Source organism: Lutra lutra, chromosome 15, assembly GCF_902655055.1.
Source record: "Lutra lutra chromosome 15, mLutLut1.2, whole genome shotgun sequence".
Lineage (NCBI taxonomy): Eukaryota > Metazoa > Chordata > Mammalia > Carnivora > Mustelidae > Lutra > Lutra lutra.
Genome location: NC_062292.1, coordinates 21,879,418 through 21,893,991, shown reverse-complemented (window position 1 = coordinate 21,893,991; position 14,574 = coordinate 21,879,418). Strand labels below are relative to the sequence as shown.

The 14,574-nt window shown below is 38.3% G+C and overlaps 1 protein-coding gene across 3 annotated transcripts in view; it reads right to left on the bottom strand.

Annotated features, from left to right (window-relative positions):
- HMCN1 (hemicentin 1) overlaps nucleotides 1–14,574 on the bottom strand; it is a 477,402-nt gene that overhangs the window by 22,647 nt on the left and 440,181 nt on the right. For 2 of the 3 annotated variants that reach the window (XM_047705087.1, XM_047705088.1), the window contains exons 93-98: nucleotides 14,312–14,482; nucleotides 11,093–11,242; nucleotides 10,632–10,769; nucleotides 9,365–9,486; nucleotides 7,937–8,174; nucleotides 148–210 (exon numbers count right to left, since the gene is read on the bottom strand). In XM_047705087.1, the coding sequence (XP_047561043.1) occupies nucleotides 148–210; nucleotides 7,937–8,174; nucleotides 9,365–9,486; nucleotides 10,632–10,769; nucleotides 11,093–11,242; nucleotides 14,312–14,482 (882 nt within the window). Of the gene's footprint in view, nucleotides 1–147; nucleotides 211–7,936; nucleotides 8,175–9,364; nucleotides 9,487–10,631; nucleotides 10,770–11,092; nucleotides 11,243–14,311; nucleotides 14,483–14,574 lie in introns of those variants that run through there. The other variant, XR_007123082.1, reaches the window with a different exon arrangement.

Sequence of the window (14,574 nt, the reverse complement as noted above, 5' to 3'; positions counted from 1 at the left end):
CTCAACTTCCTCGCCTATAAAATGGGACACTTCTAAGCCTGTTGTGATAATTAAGTATCTAGCAAAATGGCAATAGATGTCCGTTAAATGGATTCCATCCCTAATATTTTTTTTATAAAAATAAAAATGCATTATTTCTGTTCTTACCAGCACAAAAGGGTCCAACTGAGTCTAAGGCAAATCCCGAGGGGCACTGATTACTGCGATCTCCTACCACAGAGAGAAAAGCCAAATTAACGGGCTTGTTAGAATGTTAGCACCTTGTTTCTTTCCAGGACGCTCTTCCCTGGGAAGATATGCCAAAGATGGAACACATCACACAACATATGCAATAGGTGAAAACAAGCAGGAATGGAAAACTTTTCCTGTTCCCCAACCAAGAACCAAATGAATCAGAGTTCACATTGTTGGCAAGCAGCCATTGGAAACAGATTTTGTTTATATTAATAAAAAAAAAATGAAATAAAACCGTTCTGTGATAATGAAAAAAGGATCCAAGATAAATGTGTACGCCAGGCATAACCACAGGCAAAGTCCTATTCCTCTAGCCATTACTTACTCTGTCTGTTCTAGAGTTAGGAGCACTATTTTCAAGCCACTTAAAATAATTTACACCAGTGAAAACCAGAAGCTCTAATGAAGAAACCCTCTCCTTTTGTGGATCTCCTCCACTTGCAACGTGAAGCAGCTGGGTCAAAGTCCCCTACGTGTGACCAAGTGTTTTCCTTTCCTGTGTATCCAAGCAAGGGCTAATGGGTATATTGTGATAGAACAGGTTTAAGTTAGATGTCAGAAACAAACACATTAACAAGAATAAATAAGCTAGTTAGGGAATCTCTCTCCTTAGAAAGTAATTCTGCCTTGACTGGTTTAAGCAATTTAGCTAATATTTTTCAAATATTATTGACCTGTAGAAACTTAAATAAAATGCCTTTTGAGTTACCAAAGCAATATGTGTGTGCACACACGCTCAAACACACAAACTAAAAGATAATCATTAATATGGTAAATTTCTTTTGAAGGAAATTTTATTTAATTCACATCGTATGTTCAGTTCATATTCAATCTCTTAGAAATTATCTTTGATTTTCTTTCAATTCTAAGTGCATAAAACTGTGCTTGTTTTTTATTATTGCTTTAGATGCTTTTCATAGAGGGAGTCCAAGCATTAATTTTTCAAATTCATTTTACTTTGGAGAGTTTCTGATAACAATATTGTTTGAGCTTTGCTGAGCACATGAAACTGTTCAAAACAGTTTTATATATCTATGTATTTGGAGAGTGTAAGAAACACTACTCCAGTGAAAATCTGACTAAAACGGCAAGTCCAATTTGCTCTTTTTAGGTAACCAAACTGCCTGAAACCTTGACAAGAAAGCAGAGGTTCCTGATCCATTTCTACCCTGAATATAAAAACGACCCTGAAAACAAAACAACAACAACAACAACGACCCTGAGAGCATGCGTTTTCCTGTACCTGCAAGAAAATGGGAAGAAGATGGATGAGATAGAAATGTCCAGCCTGTCTAGCTATCTGGTTATTGGATGGTTTCTGTGTGTCACACAGGGCTGCGAGCTTCCTGCACTTTATTTCATTCAAAGCTTACAACTCACATGAGGAATTTGAGACAGAGATTATGTAAATTGCATAAAGTCGGAGCTAATATAAACCAGAGCAAAGAGTTAGATGCTAGTCTGTTTTATCACCGAACTCAAGAATACAACTCAGGTGGTCATTTTAATTCATGCTTCAGTTTTATTTATTTACTGATTCATACATTCCTTACTACAACCAGTAAGTTGTATAGGGCACTGTGTTGGAGGCTGTAATTGTGGAAAAAAATGTGTCATATAATAAGTTATTATCTGATAGTAGTTTTAGATTTTAGATTCTCAATGGGGGAGATATCATCTATCAGGTTAATGTTTGGAATGTTTACAGAAATACTTTGGTTGTTTTGATGATAGAGAGGTCTGTTAAAATTTGGTGAGGGGGCAGAACCTGGGAAAGTTTTATCACACTGCAATGTGTGGGATAATGATGCCAGATGAAGATTTGTCCCTTGCCTTGAAAGGTTTTCATGTAATTGTTGACGGCTAGACCCTATCTCCCACATATTAAACATTTTTTGTGTGATTCAAATATACAATGAATTTTCCAGGAATGCAACTATCTTATAAATTGATGGCTGGTTGTACACTGTTTAACTTCATACATTACTAAGAATTACTAAATGTTAAAAAAAATCATATCAGAGATCTACATATAGGTTTAGCCATTATGAATCCTTCTCTTATATCTTCTAGTATAGTAATGCCTAAAAATTTTCATATTGAAATACCACGTTGAGTGGTTATCATATTTTCATATTTCTAACAATGATAACTGAAAAATAGTAACTCATTATTTTAGTCTATATTTCTTTTGCTTATTGATGAGGTTAGATAGTTTTGTTTTTTTTTTTTTAGATTTTATTTATTTGACAGACAGAGATCACAAGTAGGCAGAGAGGCAGGCAGAGAGGGAGGAAGGGAAGCAGGCTCCCCACTAAGCAGAGAGTCCGATGTGGGGCTCCATGACCTGAGATCATGACCTGAGCCGAAGGCAGAGGCTTTAACCCACTGAGCCACCCAGGTGCCCCGAGGTTAGATAGTTTTTCACATTCATTTTGTCATTATTATTTCTTCCTGTTCATAGGAATTTCCTGTTCACAGCCTTTATGTATTTTTTATTAGGTGTTGTCTTTTTCTTATTGATTTTTTTACAGTGCTTTTTATTTTATTATTTTTTTAGCAAGATCTACACCCATGTGAGGCTTGAACTCATGACCCCAAGATCAAGAGTCACATGTTCTACTGACTGAGCCAGCCAAGTGCTCTTTCTTACTGAATTTAAGGGTGTAGTATATTTAAGGTTATTTATAGTTATCTATAATATATAAAGCAGATATTCTTTCTTGGTGTATATCTTAGCTTCTCAATTTTGTCATTGTTTCCCATCAAGAAGTTTTAAAAAATGTATTTGTAGTTAAATTTATCTTTCCGTTATTGTTTCTGATGCTTTCTGATTAATTTGTAAGATATAAATATATTTGATAATTTTATTTGAAAAATAAATCCATTCTATTTTAAAGATGTAAAATTTAAAAAAAATTATATTGATTCATGTTTGTGAGTTGACTTGACCAGCAGTTTCCAAATGCCAGGGTGCAGATTAGATATATTAGGATCATTTAGGGGCTGTGTTAAAAATATAGACTTCCAGGCCCTACCTTAGACTAGCTAAGCCAAAGCCTTTGTGCCTAGAAATATGAACTTTCATCAAGCTCTTTAGATGATTCTAACTGCATTGTAACCATAGCTCTAGACTAGACCCAATACAGAGAAGAGAGAACATGCCGGTTAAGCAACCAAGAATGCAAGCTTGCCCCCTGGTGGTCACTTAAAAAAGAAATTGTAAGTACCCAGTTGTAATTCACAGGAACCCCAACAAACAAATGTGCACAGATATCAGATGTGATTCATAAAATCATAGTATCTAAGAATAGTAAGGGGTTATAAGTGTCCTATAGTGTGTTTCTGTCTATTGTGGGATCCAGATTCCCCAGTTAAACCATTACAGATCTTCAAGTAGTTCAGGCTTAGAGAATTTACATGACTGAATAAAAAGTGTACATGATTTTTAAAGATTTTTTTTTTATTTATTTGACAGACAGATCATGAGTAGGCAGAGAGGCAGGCAGAGAGAGAGAGAGGAGGAGGAGGCAGGCTCCCTGCTGAGCAGAGAGCCTGACGCGGGACTCGATCCCAGGACCCCGAGATCATGACCTGAGCTGAAGGCAGAGGCTTTAACCACTGAGCCACCCAGGCGCCCCAAAAAGTGTACATGATTTTTAAAAATAATTTTAATTCTTCTTGTCTGAGAGGGTGTAAACTCATTTTTTTTTAAATTTTTTATTTTTTCAGCATAACAGTATTCATTATTTTTGCACCACACCCAGTGCTCCATGCAATCCGTGCCCTCTACAATACCCACCACCTGGTGCCCCCAACCTCCCACCCCCCACCCCTTCAAAATTCTCAGATCGTTTTTCAGAGTCCATAGTCCCTCATGGTTCACCTCCCCTTCCAATTTCCCTCAACTCCCTTCTCCTCTCCATCTCCCCTTGTCCTCCATGCTATTTGTTATGCTCCACAAATAAGTGAAACCATATGATAATTGACTCTCTCTGCTTGACTTATTTCACTCAGCATAATCTCTTCTAGTCCCGTCCATGTTGCTACAAAACTTGGGGATTCATCCTTTCTTTCTTTTTTTTTTTTTTTTTTTACAGCTTTATAAACATATATTTTTATCCCCAGGGGTACAGGTCTGCGAATCGCCAGGTTTACACACTTCACAACACTCACCATAGCACATACCCTCCCCAATATCCATAACCCCACCCCCTCTCCCAACCCCCTCCCCCCATCAACCCTCAGTTTGTTTTGTGAGATTAAGAGTCACTTATGGTTTGTCTCCCTCCCAATCCCATCTTGTTTCATTTACTCTTCTCCTACCCCCTCAACCCCCCATGTTGCATCTCCTCTCCCTCATATCAGGGAGATCATATGATAGTTGTCTTTCTCCGATTGACTTATTTCGCTAAGCATGATACCCTCTAGTTCCATCCACGTCGTCGCAAATGGCAAGATTTCATTTCTTTTGATGGCTGCATAGTATTCCATTGTGTATATATACCACATCTTCTTTATCCATTCGTCTGTAGATGGACATCTAGGTTCTTTCCATAGTTTGGCTATTGTAGACATTGCTGCTATAAACATTCGGGTGCACGTGCCCCTTCGGATCACTATGTTTGTATCTTTAGGGTAAATACCCAGCAGTGCAATTGCAGGGTCATAGGGTAGTTCTATTTTCAACATTTTGAGGAACCTCCATGCTGTTTTCCAGAGTGGTTGCACCAGCTTGCATTCCCACCAACAGTGTAGGAGGGTTCCCCTTTCTCCGCATCCTCGCCAGCATCTGTCATTTCCTGACTTGTTAATTTTAGCCATTCTGACTGGTGTGAGGTGATATCTCATGGTGGTTTTGATTTGTATTTCCCTGATGCCGAGTAATATGGAGCACTTTTAAACCCACTGCAAATATCATTCTCAATGGAGAAAAACTGAAAGCTTTTCCGCTAAGGTCAGGAACACGGCAGGGATGTCCGTTATCACCACTGCTATTCAACATAGTACTAGAAGTCCTAGCCTCAGCAATCAGACAACAAAAGGAAATTAAAGGCATCCAAATCGGCAAAGAAGAAGTCAAACTATCACTCTTCGCAGATGATATGATACTCTATGTGGAAAACCCAAAAGACTCCACTCCAAAACTGCTAGAACTTGTACAGGAATTCAGTAAAGTGTCAGGATATAAAATCAATGCACAGAAATCAGTTGCATTTCTTTACACCAACAACAAGACAGAAGAAAGAGAAATTAAGGAGTCCATCCCATTTACAATTGCACCCAAAACTATAAGATACCTAGGAATAAACCTAACCAAAGAGACTAAGAATCTATACTCAGAAAACTATAAAGTACTCATGAAAGAAATTGAGGAAGACACAAAGAAATGGAAAAATGTTCCATGCTCCTGGATTGGAAGAATAAATATTGTGAAAATGTCTATGCTACCTAAAGCAATCTACACATTTAATGCAATTCCTATCAAAGTACCATCCATTTTTTTCAAAGAAATGGAACAAATAATCCTAAAATTTATATGGAACCAGAAAAGACCTCGAATAGCCAAAGGAATATTGAAAAAGAAAGCCAAAGTCGGTGGCATCACAATTCCAGACTTCAAGCTCTATTACAAAGCTGTCATCATCAAGACAGCATGGTACTGGCACAAAAACAGACACATAGATCAATGGAACAGAATAGAGAGCCCAGAAATGGACCCTCAACTCTATGGTCAACTCATCTTCGACAAAGCAGGAAAGAATGTCCAATGGAACAAAGACAGCCTCTTCAATAAATGGTGTTGGGAAAATTGGACAGCCACATGCAGAAAAATGAAATTGGATCATTTCCTTACACCACACACGAAAATAGACTCAAAATGGATGAAGGATCTCAATGTGAGAAAGGAATCCATCAAAATCCTCAAGGAGAACACAGGCAGCAACCTCTTCGACCTCAGCCGCAGCAACATCTTCCTAGGAACATCCCCAAAGGCAAGGGAAGCAAGGGCAAAAATGAACTTTTGGGATTTTATCAAGATCAAAAGCTTTTGCACAGCAAAGGAAACAGTGAACAAAACCAAAAGACAACTGACATAATGGGAGAAGATATTTGCAAATGACATATCAGATAAAGGGCTAGTGTCCAAAATCTATAAAGAACTTAGCAAACTCAACACCCAAAGAACAAATAATCCAATCAAGAAATGGGCAGAGGACATGAACAGACATTTCTGCAAAGAAGACATCCAGATGGCCAACAGACACATGTAAACTCATTTTTAACCAAAGTCTTATGCAAAGCTGTCTTCTTTTAATTATATGGAGTACTGGGAAAATAGAAACAGAGGCTAGACCTGACAAGTGGGCATTGCTGAGGAAGAGAAACAGAACTCTTCATTCCAGTGGCTCTTTTCCTTTGTCCCAGTGACCCGAACATATGTGACAACAGTAAAATGAGGACGTGGTAGCAGCATGGGAGTGGAAGTCATGTGGGGCTAGAGACTCCACTGGCTCTGAGGCTTCAGGAATCTGCGATCATCTCAAAAATTGTGAACATGTTCTCCTAGATGACCATGACCTCAAATACAGTGATGTGGTTCTGACAGGTGTCGATAAAGAACACAGAGCTCGAATGTGCCCCAATTGATGAAAGCAAGAGTATACGTGAAAACGAGTTTTTTTAGTGTATCTGCTGAGCATGATAAAACAAAATGATGCTACTTATTATCTACTTGGATCTATTTTAGGGAAAGCCAGCGCATAGCAAAGGCCAGTATGAATCATTTTAACTGTATTCATAGGAGTCTAAAGTTCAAAGTTAAAGTTATTCAAATACTTAGCGTCCATAACATAATCACATGCAAGTCTCCCATAGCATCAACACTTCATGGGACATGGGATGCTGATTGTTTGGGTGCCTCTTATGACCAGAAAGGGATTTCAGGGTACAGACACAAGAACTACACAGCATAGGAAGACCACTGAGATCAAGGGTTGTAGAACTATGCTTAGAAAATGAAAAATGGTTGCAAAATTATAATGTCTAGGAGTAAGAAATGACAGTTGGAATCCTGATTATTCCTGCACAGTTTCTGAAAGCTGCTCTTAAAATATGGAAACTTTTTTTTAAAACTAATTTAGGTTGAGATATACTTTACTTTTACATTATGTTTCAGGAATTAAAAAAAAATTCGGTGACAAATATGAGAGTCAGGATAAGAACGGTGACCTCGAACACCCAAAGAAAACATTATTCTGACAAGGAAATATTTTCTAAAGCTTACTGCATATCTAGAATAGAACAATAACTCCACCATATTAGATGGACAAGCATATTAGGAATTTAAATGTACTAGAACTCCCGTGGGACTGGCTTTCTCAAAGGGGTTTACCTCCCACAACACATAGACAACATACATGAAAACCTGGTATCATTAGGGTCAGTCTGTGCCCTAATATCCTATTCTGAATGGCGCTGATGTAATTCTTACCCCTCCCCCCTTTTTAGGTATTAAATACATTTTCCCCCCTCAATTTTATTTTTAAGTAATCTCTGCGTCCAATGTGGGGCTTGAACTCACAACCCCGAGACGGACAGCCACATGCTATACCTACTGAGCTACCAGGCTCCCCATCTTTTACCCTTTTAGAAAGGACTGGATGGAAAAATGATCTGGACTTTCCTTTACCCAAGGTACCTTTGGAAATTGAAGCGTGGATTTTAAAGCCCAGTGTCTCTTCCAGCTGGTTGTAGTCAGATTCCACAGAGGAAGCGTGAAGGGTTTCTACCAAGAAAGGCATTCTTCCCTGTGCCTCATCATAGAACACGGTGTGGTTCCATGTGTATGGGACACTGATGCCATCAATGGTGAACAGCCGGGTTGAGTAGGCATACAACCGCCCAGGACCTGTCTGAACGTAGTCCTCTGTGTAATCCTGAGGAAGACAGTATCGATTTGAGGATCAGTATGGCTCCTCCGATTATTTCTCCTGAGGGTACGGTGAGATCCAGAATGAGAAAAATAAAGGCTAAGGGGCTAAACATATATACGGTTGATCCTTGATCGACATGATTTGAACTGTGTGGCTCATTATATATGATTTTTTATAAATACAGTACAGTACTGTTCAGTGCAATTTCACTTCCTTATGATTTTCTTTTTTTTTTTTAAGATTTTATTTATTTATTTGACAGACAGAGATCACAAGTAGGCAGAGACGCAGGCAGAAAGAGAAGAGGAAGCAGGCTCCCCGCTGAGCACAGAGTCCAATGCGGGGTTCGATCCCAGGATCCTGAGATCATGACCTGAGCCGAAGGCAGAGGCTTTAACCCACTGAGCCACCCAGGCGCCCCTTCCTTATGATTTTCTTACTAACGCTTTCTTTTCCCTAGATTACTTTAAGAACATAGTATATAATCCATATAACATATAAAATATGTGTTGACTGTTTATGTTATTGGTAAGGCTTCTAGTCAACAGTAGGCCACTAGTAGTTAAGTTTTCAGAGTCAAAAGTCATACGTGACTCCTGAATGTCCAGGGGAGCTGGCATCTCAACCCCCACACTGTTCAAGGGTCAACTGTAGCTCTAAATAAAATCGCAATTGTAAAATAGTGCTCAGGAAATAACTTAAAGTTTGAAGCTTTTAATTGTAACTACATTGATTTCATGATTTTACTGTCATCAATTATAGTTTAATAAGGGATTCAAAGTTGTAGGTCAAGAGTAAAGAAAAGGACATGAAAGGGTGATTATCATTCTTTAGTTTCTGAAATACTTTTATGGGTGATATACAAAACTTTTTAAATAACAGTTATATATTCTTTTTATCTGCAGAGTATTAAACAGATGACCTAAATCCAGATAGCAGTGATTTTGGTCGTGTTAAGCAGGACCAGTAATAAACCAGTAAGTATTACTGGTGATGAAACCAGTAAGAGTGTGTAAAGACTTATTCCTGAAGATTTCTATACAAAGACAAAGGAGGCATTTCTAACCTTAATGGTTTATTTATTCCCCTGAGCAAACAAGGGAAACTACATAATGTCTCTGTGCTCTTTCTATGAATCTTCGATTTCTGCTCTTACCAAAAAACAGTGAAGGCAAGTTATCCTGACATTTTACCTTTACAGTGACTTCAGCAGGTGACTGAAGCTGCAGGACATGGCCACTCACAACGATATCGAGGAGCAAAGCACCATCAGAATCCAAGCCCCGGGCAACATGAGTCATCCGCAAGATTTCTCCTGGGGATTACAATTGGTTCATTTTAACAGCAAAAAATATATGGTTGTGGAAGCACCGAGCAGATTTACCTCCCGTATCAATTCAGCTGTTATTTTCCTTCAAACTTCAATAAGCACAGACCATGAAGAATTAAATTCGCATTTAGTCCCTGAATGAAAGAAGTGGGCTTATTGAATGGTATGTTCTAAAACTTCTTTTTCTGCAGCAAAAATGTGGCATGTGGTTATGTGAAGGAGTCTATGCTTTATTTATTTTGTTATTATTTTTTTGTTAAGCGGGCTCCGTGCCCAATGTGGGGCTTGAACTTATGACCCTGAGATCAAGAGTCATAGGCTCTACTGACTGAGCCAACTAGGTGACCTGTATGCCACACTAAACTCACAAGCAATAGCAAGACAGTTCTGCAAAGACTGACTATGAGAAGGGACAGGCAGCTTCACCAGGTGTACTGGCAGTAACCAGAAGTCTGGCCATAGGGCTTTGTTCTTTCTTGTGCTTCCAGAAGCAGCAAAGGGGCATCTTCATAAGCAGATGACCATGAAAAGACCCACTGGTCTTCCAGGCTGGTTGAAGCTCCTTTCTCAGCCCTTCTTCCTTACAGAGCACTAACACTGAGGCTGTCCGCCTTTGAAGAGGCTTGTGATGGAGGTCAATAAAAATACCTATGCACTTGGAAAGGGCCATGAATAGCTAATACATATTCATTAAGACTAACATGAAGTGAAATGTCTGTAAATTTGCTTATTTTTACTTCCACCTTTTTCATAAAAAATCACTATAAGGTATCCTAGTTGAACCTCAGGTTTGAGACACAAGTCTTTACTTAATAGCAATGACTCATTTTCCTGCTGTGTTTTGGCCTTTAAAAACCCTCTCTGAGGATTTAAAGAGAAAATATATAGAAAAGATGATAAAAAAAAATCACTATAGTGTTTGAAAAAACATGGCCTCGTACAGATCCATGTCAGTAAAAGTTTACAAGGAAACATGAAATTGCTTTTATATCATGTATGATAAGACTACATCAAAAACTTTAAAATTATTCTCTAGGGGAATATATATAAACGTATTTTTCTTAACCAGCAACTTTTAAGGCAATCGTATTTTTTATAGTAATACAATATTAAGTTTAGCTGGCACTAACCAGTTGCAAATTCCACCTGGGTTTCTCTTTTGAAGACTGCATTGGTGAGGGTAAAGCCATTGACTGCTTCTCCTATCTCCTTTGCTGTTGTCCAGTAAATGGGATTTAGAATAGAAACTATTTTTCTCATTGCTGGGCCTAAAGAAGAAAGGATAAATAAGGTGACAAGGAAAGATATTTACAGTCCATTGTTATTATTTTCAGAGCCTTCTACTTATAAGGATGAATTCCAAATAATCTTGAGTAACAGCAAAATAAGTATCAGTATCTCTTTAAGATACTTTAAGAATTTACCATTTAAGAATTTATGTCTTTAAGAATTTACCATTGGGGTAGAACTAAGGACTACCATACAAATCATTTAGTAGTAGCATCATCTAGAAATTTTAAGCAGAAATAAGTGAAGAATAACATAAATTTTAAAAAGAGGCTATTAACAAATTTTCTAAGCAGAGACTTACCAAGACTGCGAGGTACGTTGGTAATTTTGGCTTGTATTATTCTAGTATCAGAGGTAGGACTATCTATTACTGTGGCATTAAGGAAAGCAATTCCAAATTCAACATCATTAATATTTCCAATAACACTTCCTCTGGCTCGCTGGGGCCCACCTATTGCGGGAAGAGAAAACATTCTTGGATAAGGAAACAATTTCATCAATGTTACAGGGGAGAAAAGAAGGCCAGTATTCAAAGAGGTTACAAATCTTTCAAACATTTAAAATATCACATGACATCTGAATTTAAGAGTGAAATAAATAAGCTTAGAAAACATTCTACTTTCATGTAACACTCATCATTCCACATAAATCTAGGGTCCTTCCAATCTGTGTATATCATGGCATTATTTCACAATCCAAAGACTACAATCAGCACCCAGTCCCAAAGCCAAAATAAAGAAGGTGTTTGTCGATGGTGATGAAATGATGATAATAATGAGGGTTTACTGAGCATGTCGTGCACTATATACTAAGCACTTAATATAAGTTAACTCTTTTAATCCAGTCAAAAATCCTACAAAGTCATTTTAGATGGCCACAGTTTATGGACTAGGAAAATAAAGTTCAGGGACATAAGTGATGGAAGGAAGATCTGAACACAGATGTGCTCAGCATCAAGACCCATGTTCCTTCACCTACTGCCTCTTCGTGAGAACACAGAAGGAAAGGAGGGATCACCTCCAAACAACTCCTGAGCTCGTTACAGGTCATTGTCTACATATGTGTGGAGGATCTAACAGGTATCGTTTAGTCTTGAGCAGTTTCAGATGGAAGGCTTACCAACTTTTCCTTAATATCTATACTTTACTTTTAAAAGCAGAAAGTGCTATAAAATTCATACAGAGACAATTAGGTTGAAAACAACTACACATTTTTTAAAAAGCATCTCTACAGTCATTTTATGCCTTCTTTCCATTGTTCAACAAAATTACTAGCTACTGACACAGAATAGGTAGTTAACAAATGCATTTTAAGGGAGCTGCATGCTTTAGCAAGAGAAGGAAACATACTGGGAAGAAGTATGATAATGAAGTTCATAAATATTCATTACTTGATATTTATATATGTATTTTTAATCACTAGGTATTTCAGATATTGTTCTATATTATATACCAGGGAGAAATACAATTGTATTCAATCTCAGAAAAATCAGTAAGTCTAGTATTCCACCAGTTTAATTTGCACTACTTTGATTATTTGTGAGAATACATTTTTTTTTCACATTGATTCAACCTTCATGTTCTGGATTACATTCATTTGTTCATTTACACATAGACTATACAAGGATACAATAATAAAAAAGAAAAAAAAAGGCATGAGGGCTGCCTTCATAGAGCTTATATCTGAAAGAGGGAGACAGACATTAATTAGAATTCCACAAATAAATGTAAAATTGAAATGTACTAATATATGAGATATCTACTACCTAGAGGAGTCTGAGAAGAAACTAAAAATAGAGTGGAGATCTGAAGAAAGTTAGGTCTTAACTAAGCCCGAGAAGGTAGGACAAGGGCTTTCTGGGTAGAGGAAATAGCATGGGGCACCCTTTTGAGAGGTGGTGGCTTGCCATATCTGAGAAACCAAAAGGAGAAAAGGGTGGAGAGTGCTGGAAACCGTACTACAAGATGATGCAGGAAAGTAGACCATAGGGCCAATCAGGACCTGGGAAGCCATTTTGGTTCTTATTCTTAGTCTTGAGCAGGAAAGGGGGTAGAAGGATCACTAATTCATTTAGTTTTCTGGGGCATTTGACCTAGGTCATTTTACCATTTTGACCTTGGTTCTCTAGTCTCCAGAGGAGCTTGTGTCCCAGCATTCAACAGATGTCTCCTAGTTCTGGGTAGTTAATTGGGATCCTCGAAGTTCTCTGCCAGACTCTGTAATCCAAATTGTCTACCTATTTGGACTTCCTTCTGCAATTGGGGTCCTTGTACCCATGATGGAATAATTCCCCTTAGATGAACAATATCCCTTGACAGTGATCTGTAATAAGGTTCAGGAGCTACAAAATGTCTCAATTAAAACTATGACTGTCACCATGCCTACATGTTAGAACCTCAAAACCCCTGGTAATCAGTTGACACGTTGACAGGATATGTTGAAAGCTGACTGATAAACATTCATCCTTTTAGCTTGTCTAGATCCTATAAACCCCTTCACGTAACTCCTCTCTCACGCTGCCAAATGAGCCTTCCTCATTTTCAGACATTTTATTTCTAAAGCACCCTTAAGACTTTGGAAAGTTCAGTGGTATCTTAGCACTTTAACAATGTGAAACTGTTCTTTCTAATTTTCTTATAGCCTTTAGGAAGTCTGTCCTGAGACAAGCAACCTTAATATTATCCACCATTTCGTGGGACTCCAACAAACTCTTTCTAAGGTTCATAGAGTCTAGAATTCTGGCTTCATCCCTTCTGCAGTTTTTTGTCTTTTTTTTTTTTTTAATATTATTTATTTATTTATTTATTTGAGAGAGAGAAAATGTGCATCAGCAGGGGTAGGGGCAGATGGAGAGGAAGAAAGAATCTCAAACAGACTCCATACCCAGTGCAGAGTCCAATGGGGGGCTCCATCTCACGATCCTGAGATCATGACCTGAGCCAAAATCAAGAGTTGGATGCTTAACCACATGAGCCACCGAGGTACCCCACCTTCTGAAATTTTACATCACTTACAATATTCAGCCATGTTGCATGACTTGGGTTATCATAGTTGAACTCCCCCTACTCTTTTTCCTAGAACTGAACTTGCCTCTATTTTACTTTCCACATTCATGTTCTCCATATTTCCATCCATGAAAAAGTAGTCCCCTAATTGTGTATTTCCATGAAGTATGCAGTTTCTGTCCCACTCTCATTTTTCAGCCTGCAATCTCAGCCTGGCTTTCCCCAGTTTTCCAAACCCCTGTGTCCCTCAAGCCTAGGACTATGACTTACAGCTATACAGACCATATCCTTTATAAGGAGGCCTGGATGGGGGTGAGCAGGGGCTAAAATACAGCCAAAAGCTTTGGTACAGACCAACTTGAAAGGGAAAAAAAAAATACATTTTTCCTAATTCTTCCTTCTGGAGTTGCACCATTTTACAATTTGTGGGCTCAGAGGGATATCATTTTGTAGTCTTCAAGAAGGCTATACATAAGCTAACAATGGTTCTACCAAATCCTAACTCAGTTGCTCACCTGGACATGCTTGCGTGTTGCATCTGGACACCTGAGTAGCATCTCCTGGACAGGGGCGCCCACTTTTAGATGGCACTGGATTGTTGCACAGCCGTTTTCTAGTCTTTTCACCTCCTCCACAAGAGGCAGAGCACTGGCCCCAACTATGCCAGTTTCCCCAACTTCCATCCACTGTGAACAAGAATGGAGTGGCTAGTATTAACCCGCTGGTTTTCAAATCTCCCCACCTATACAACTGCCATTTTAAGAAAGGAAATGATGGG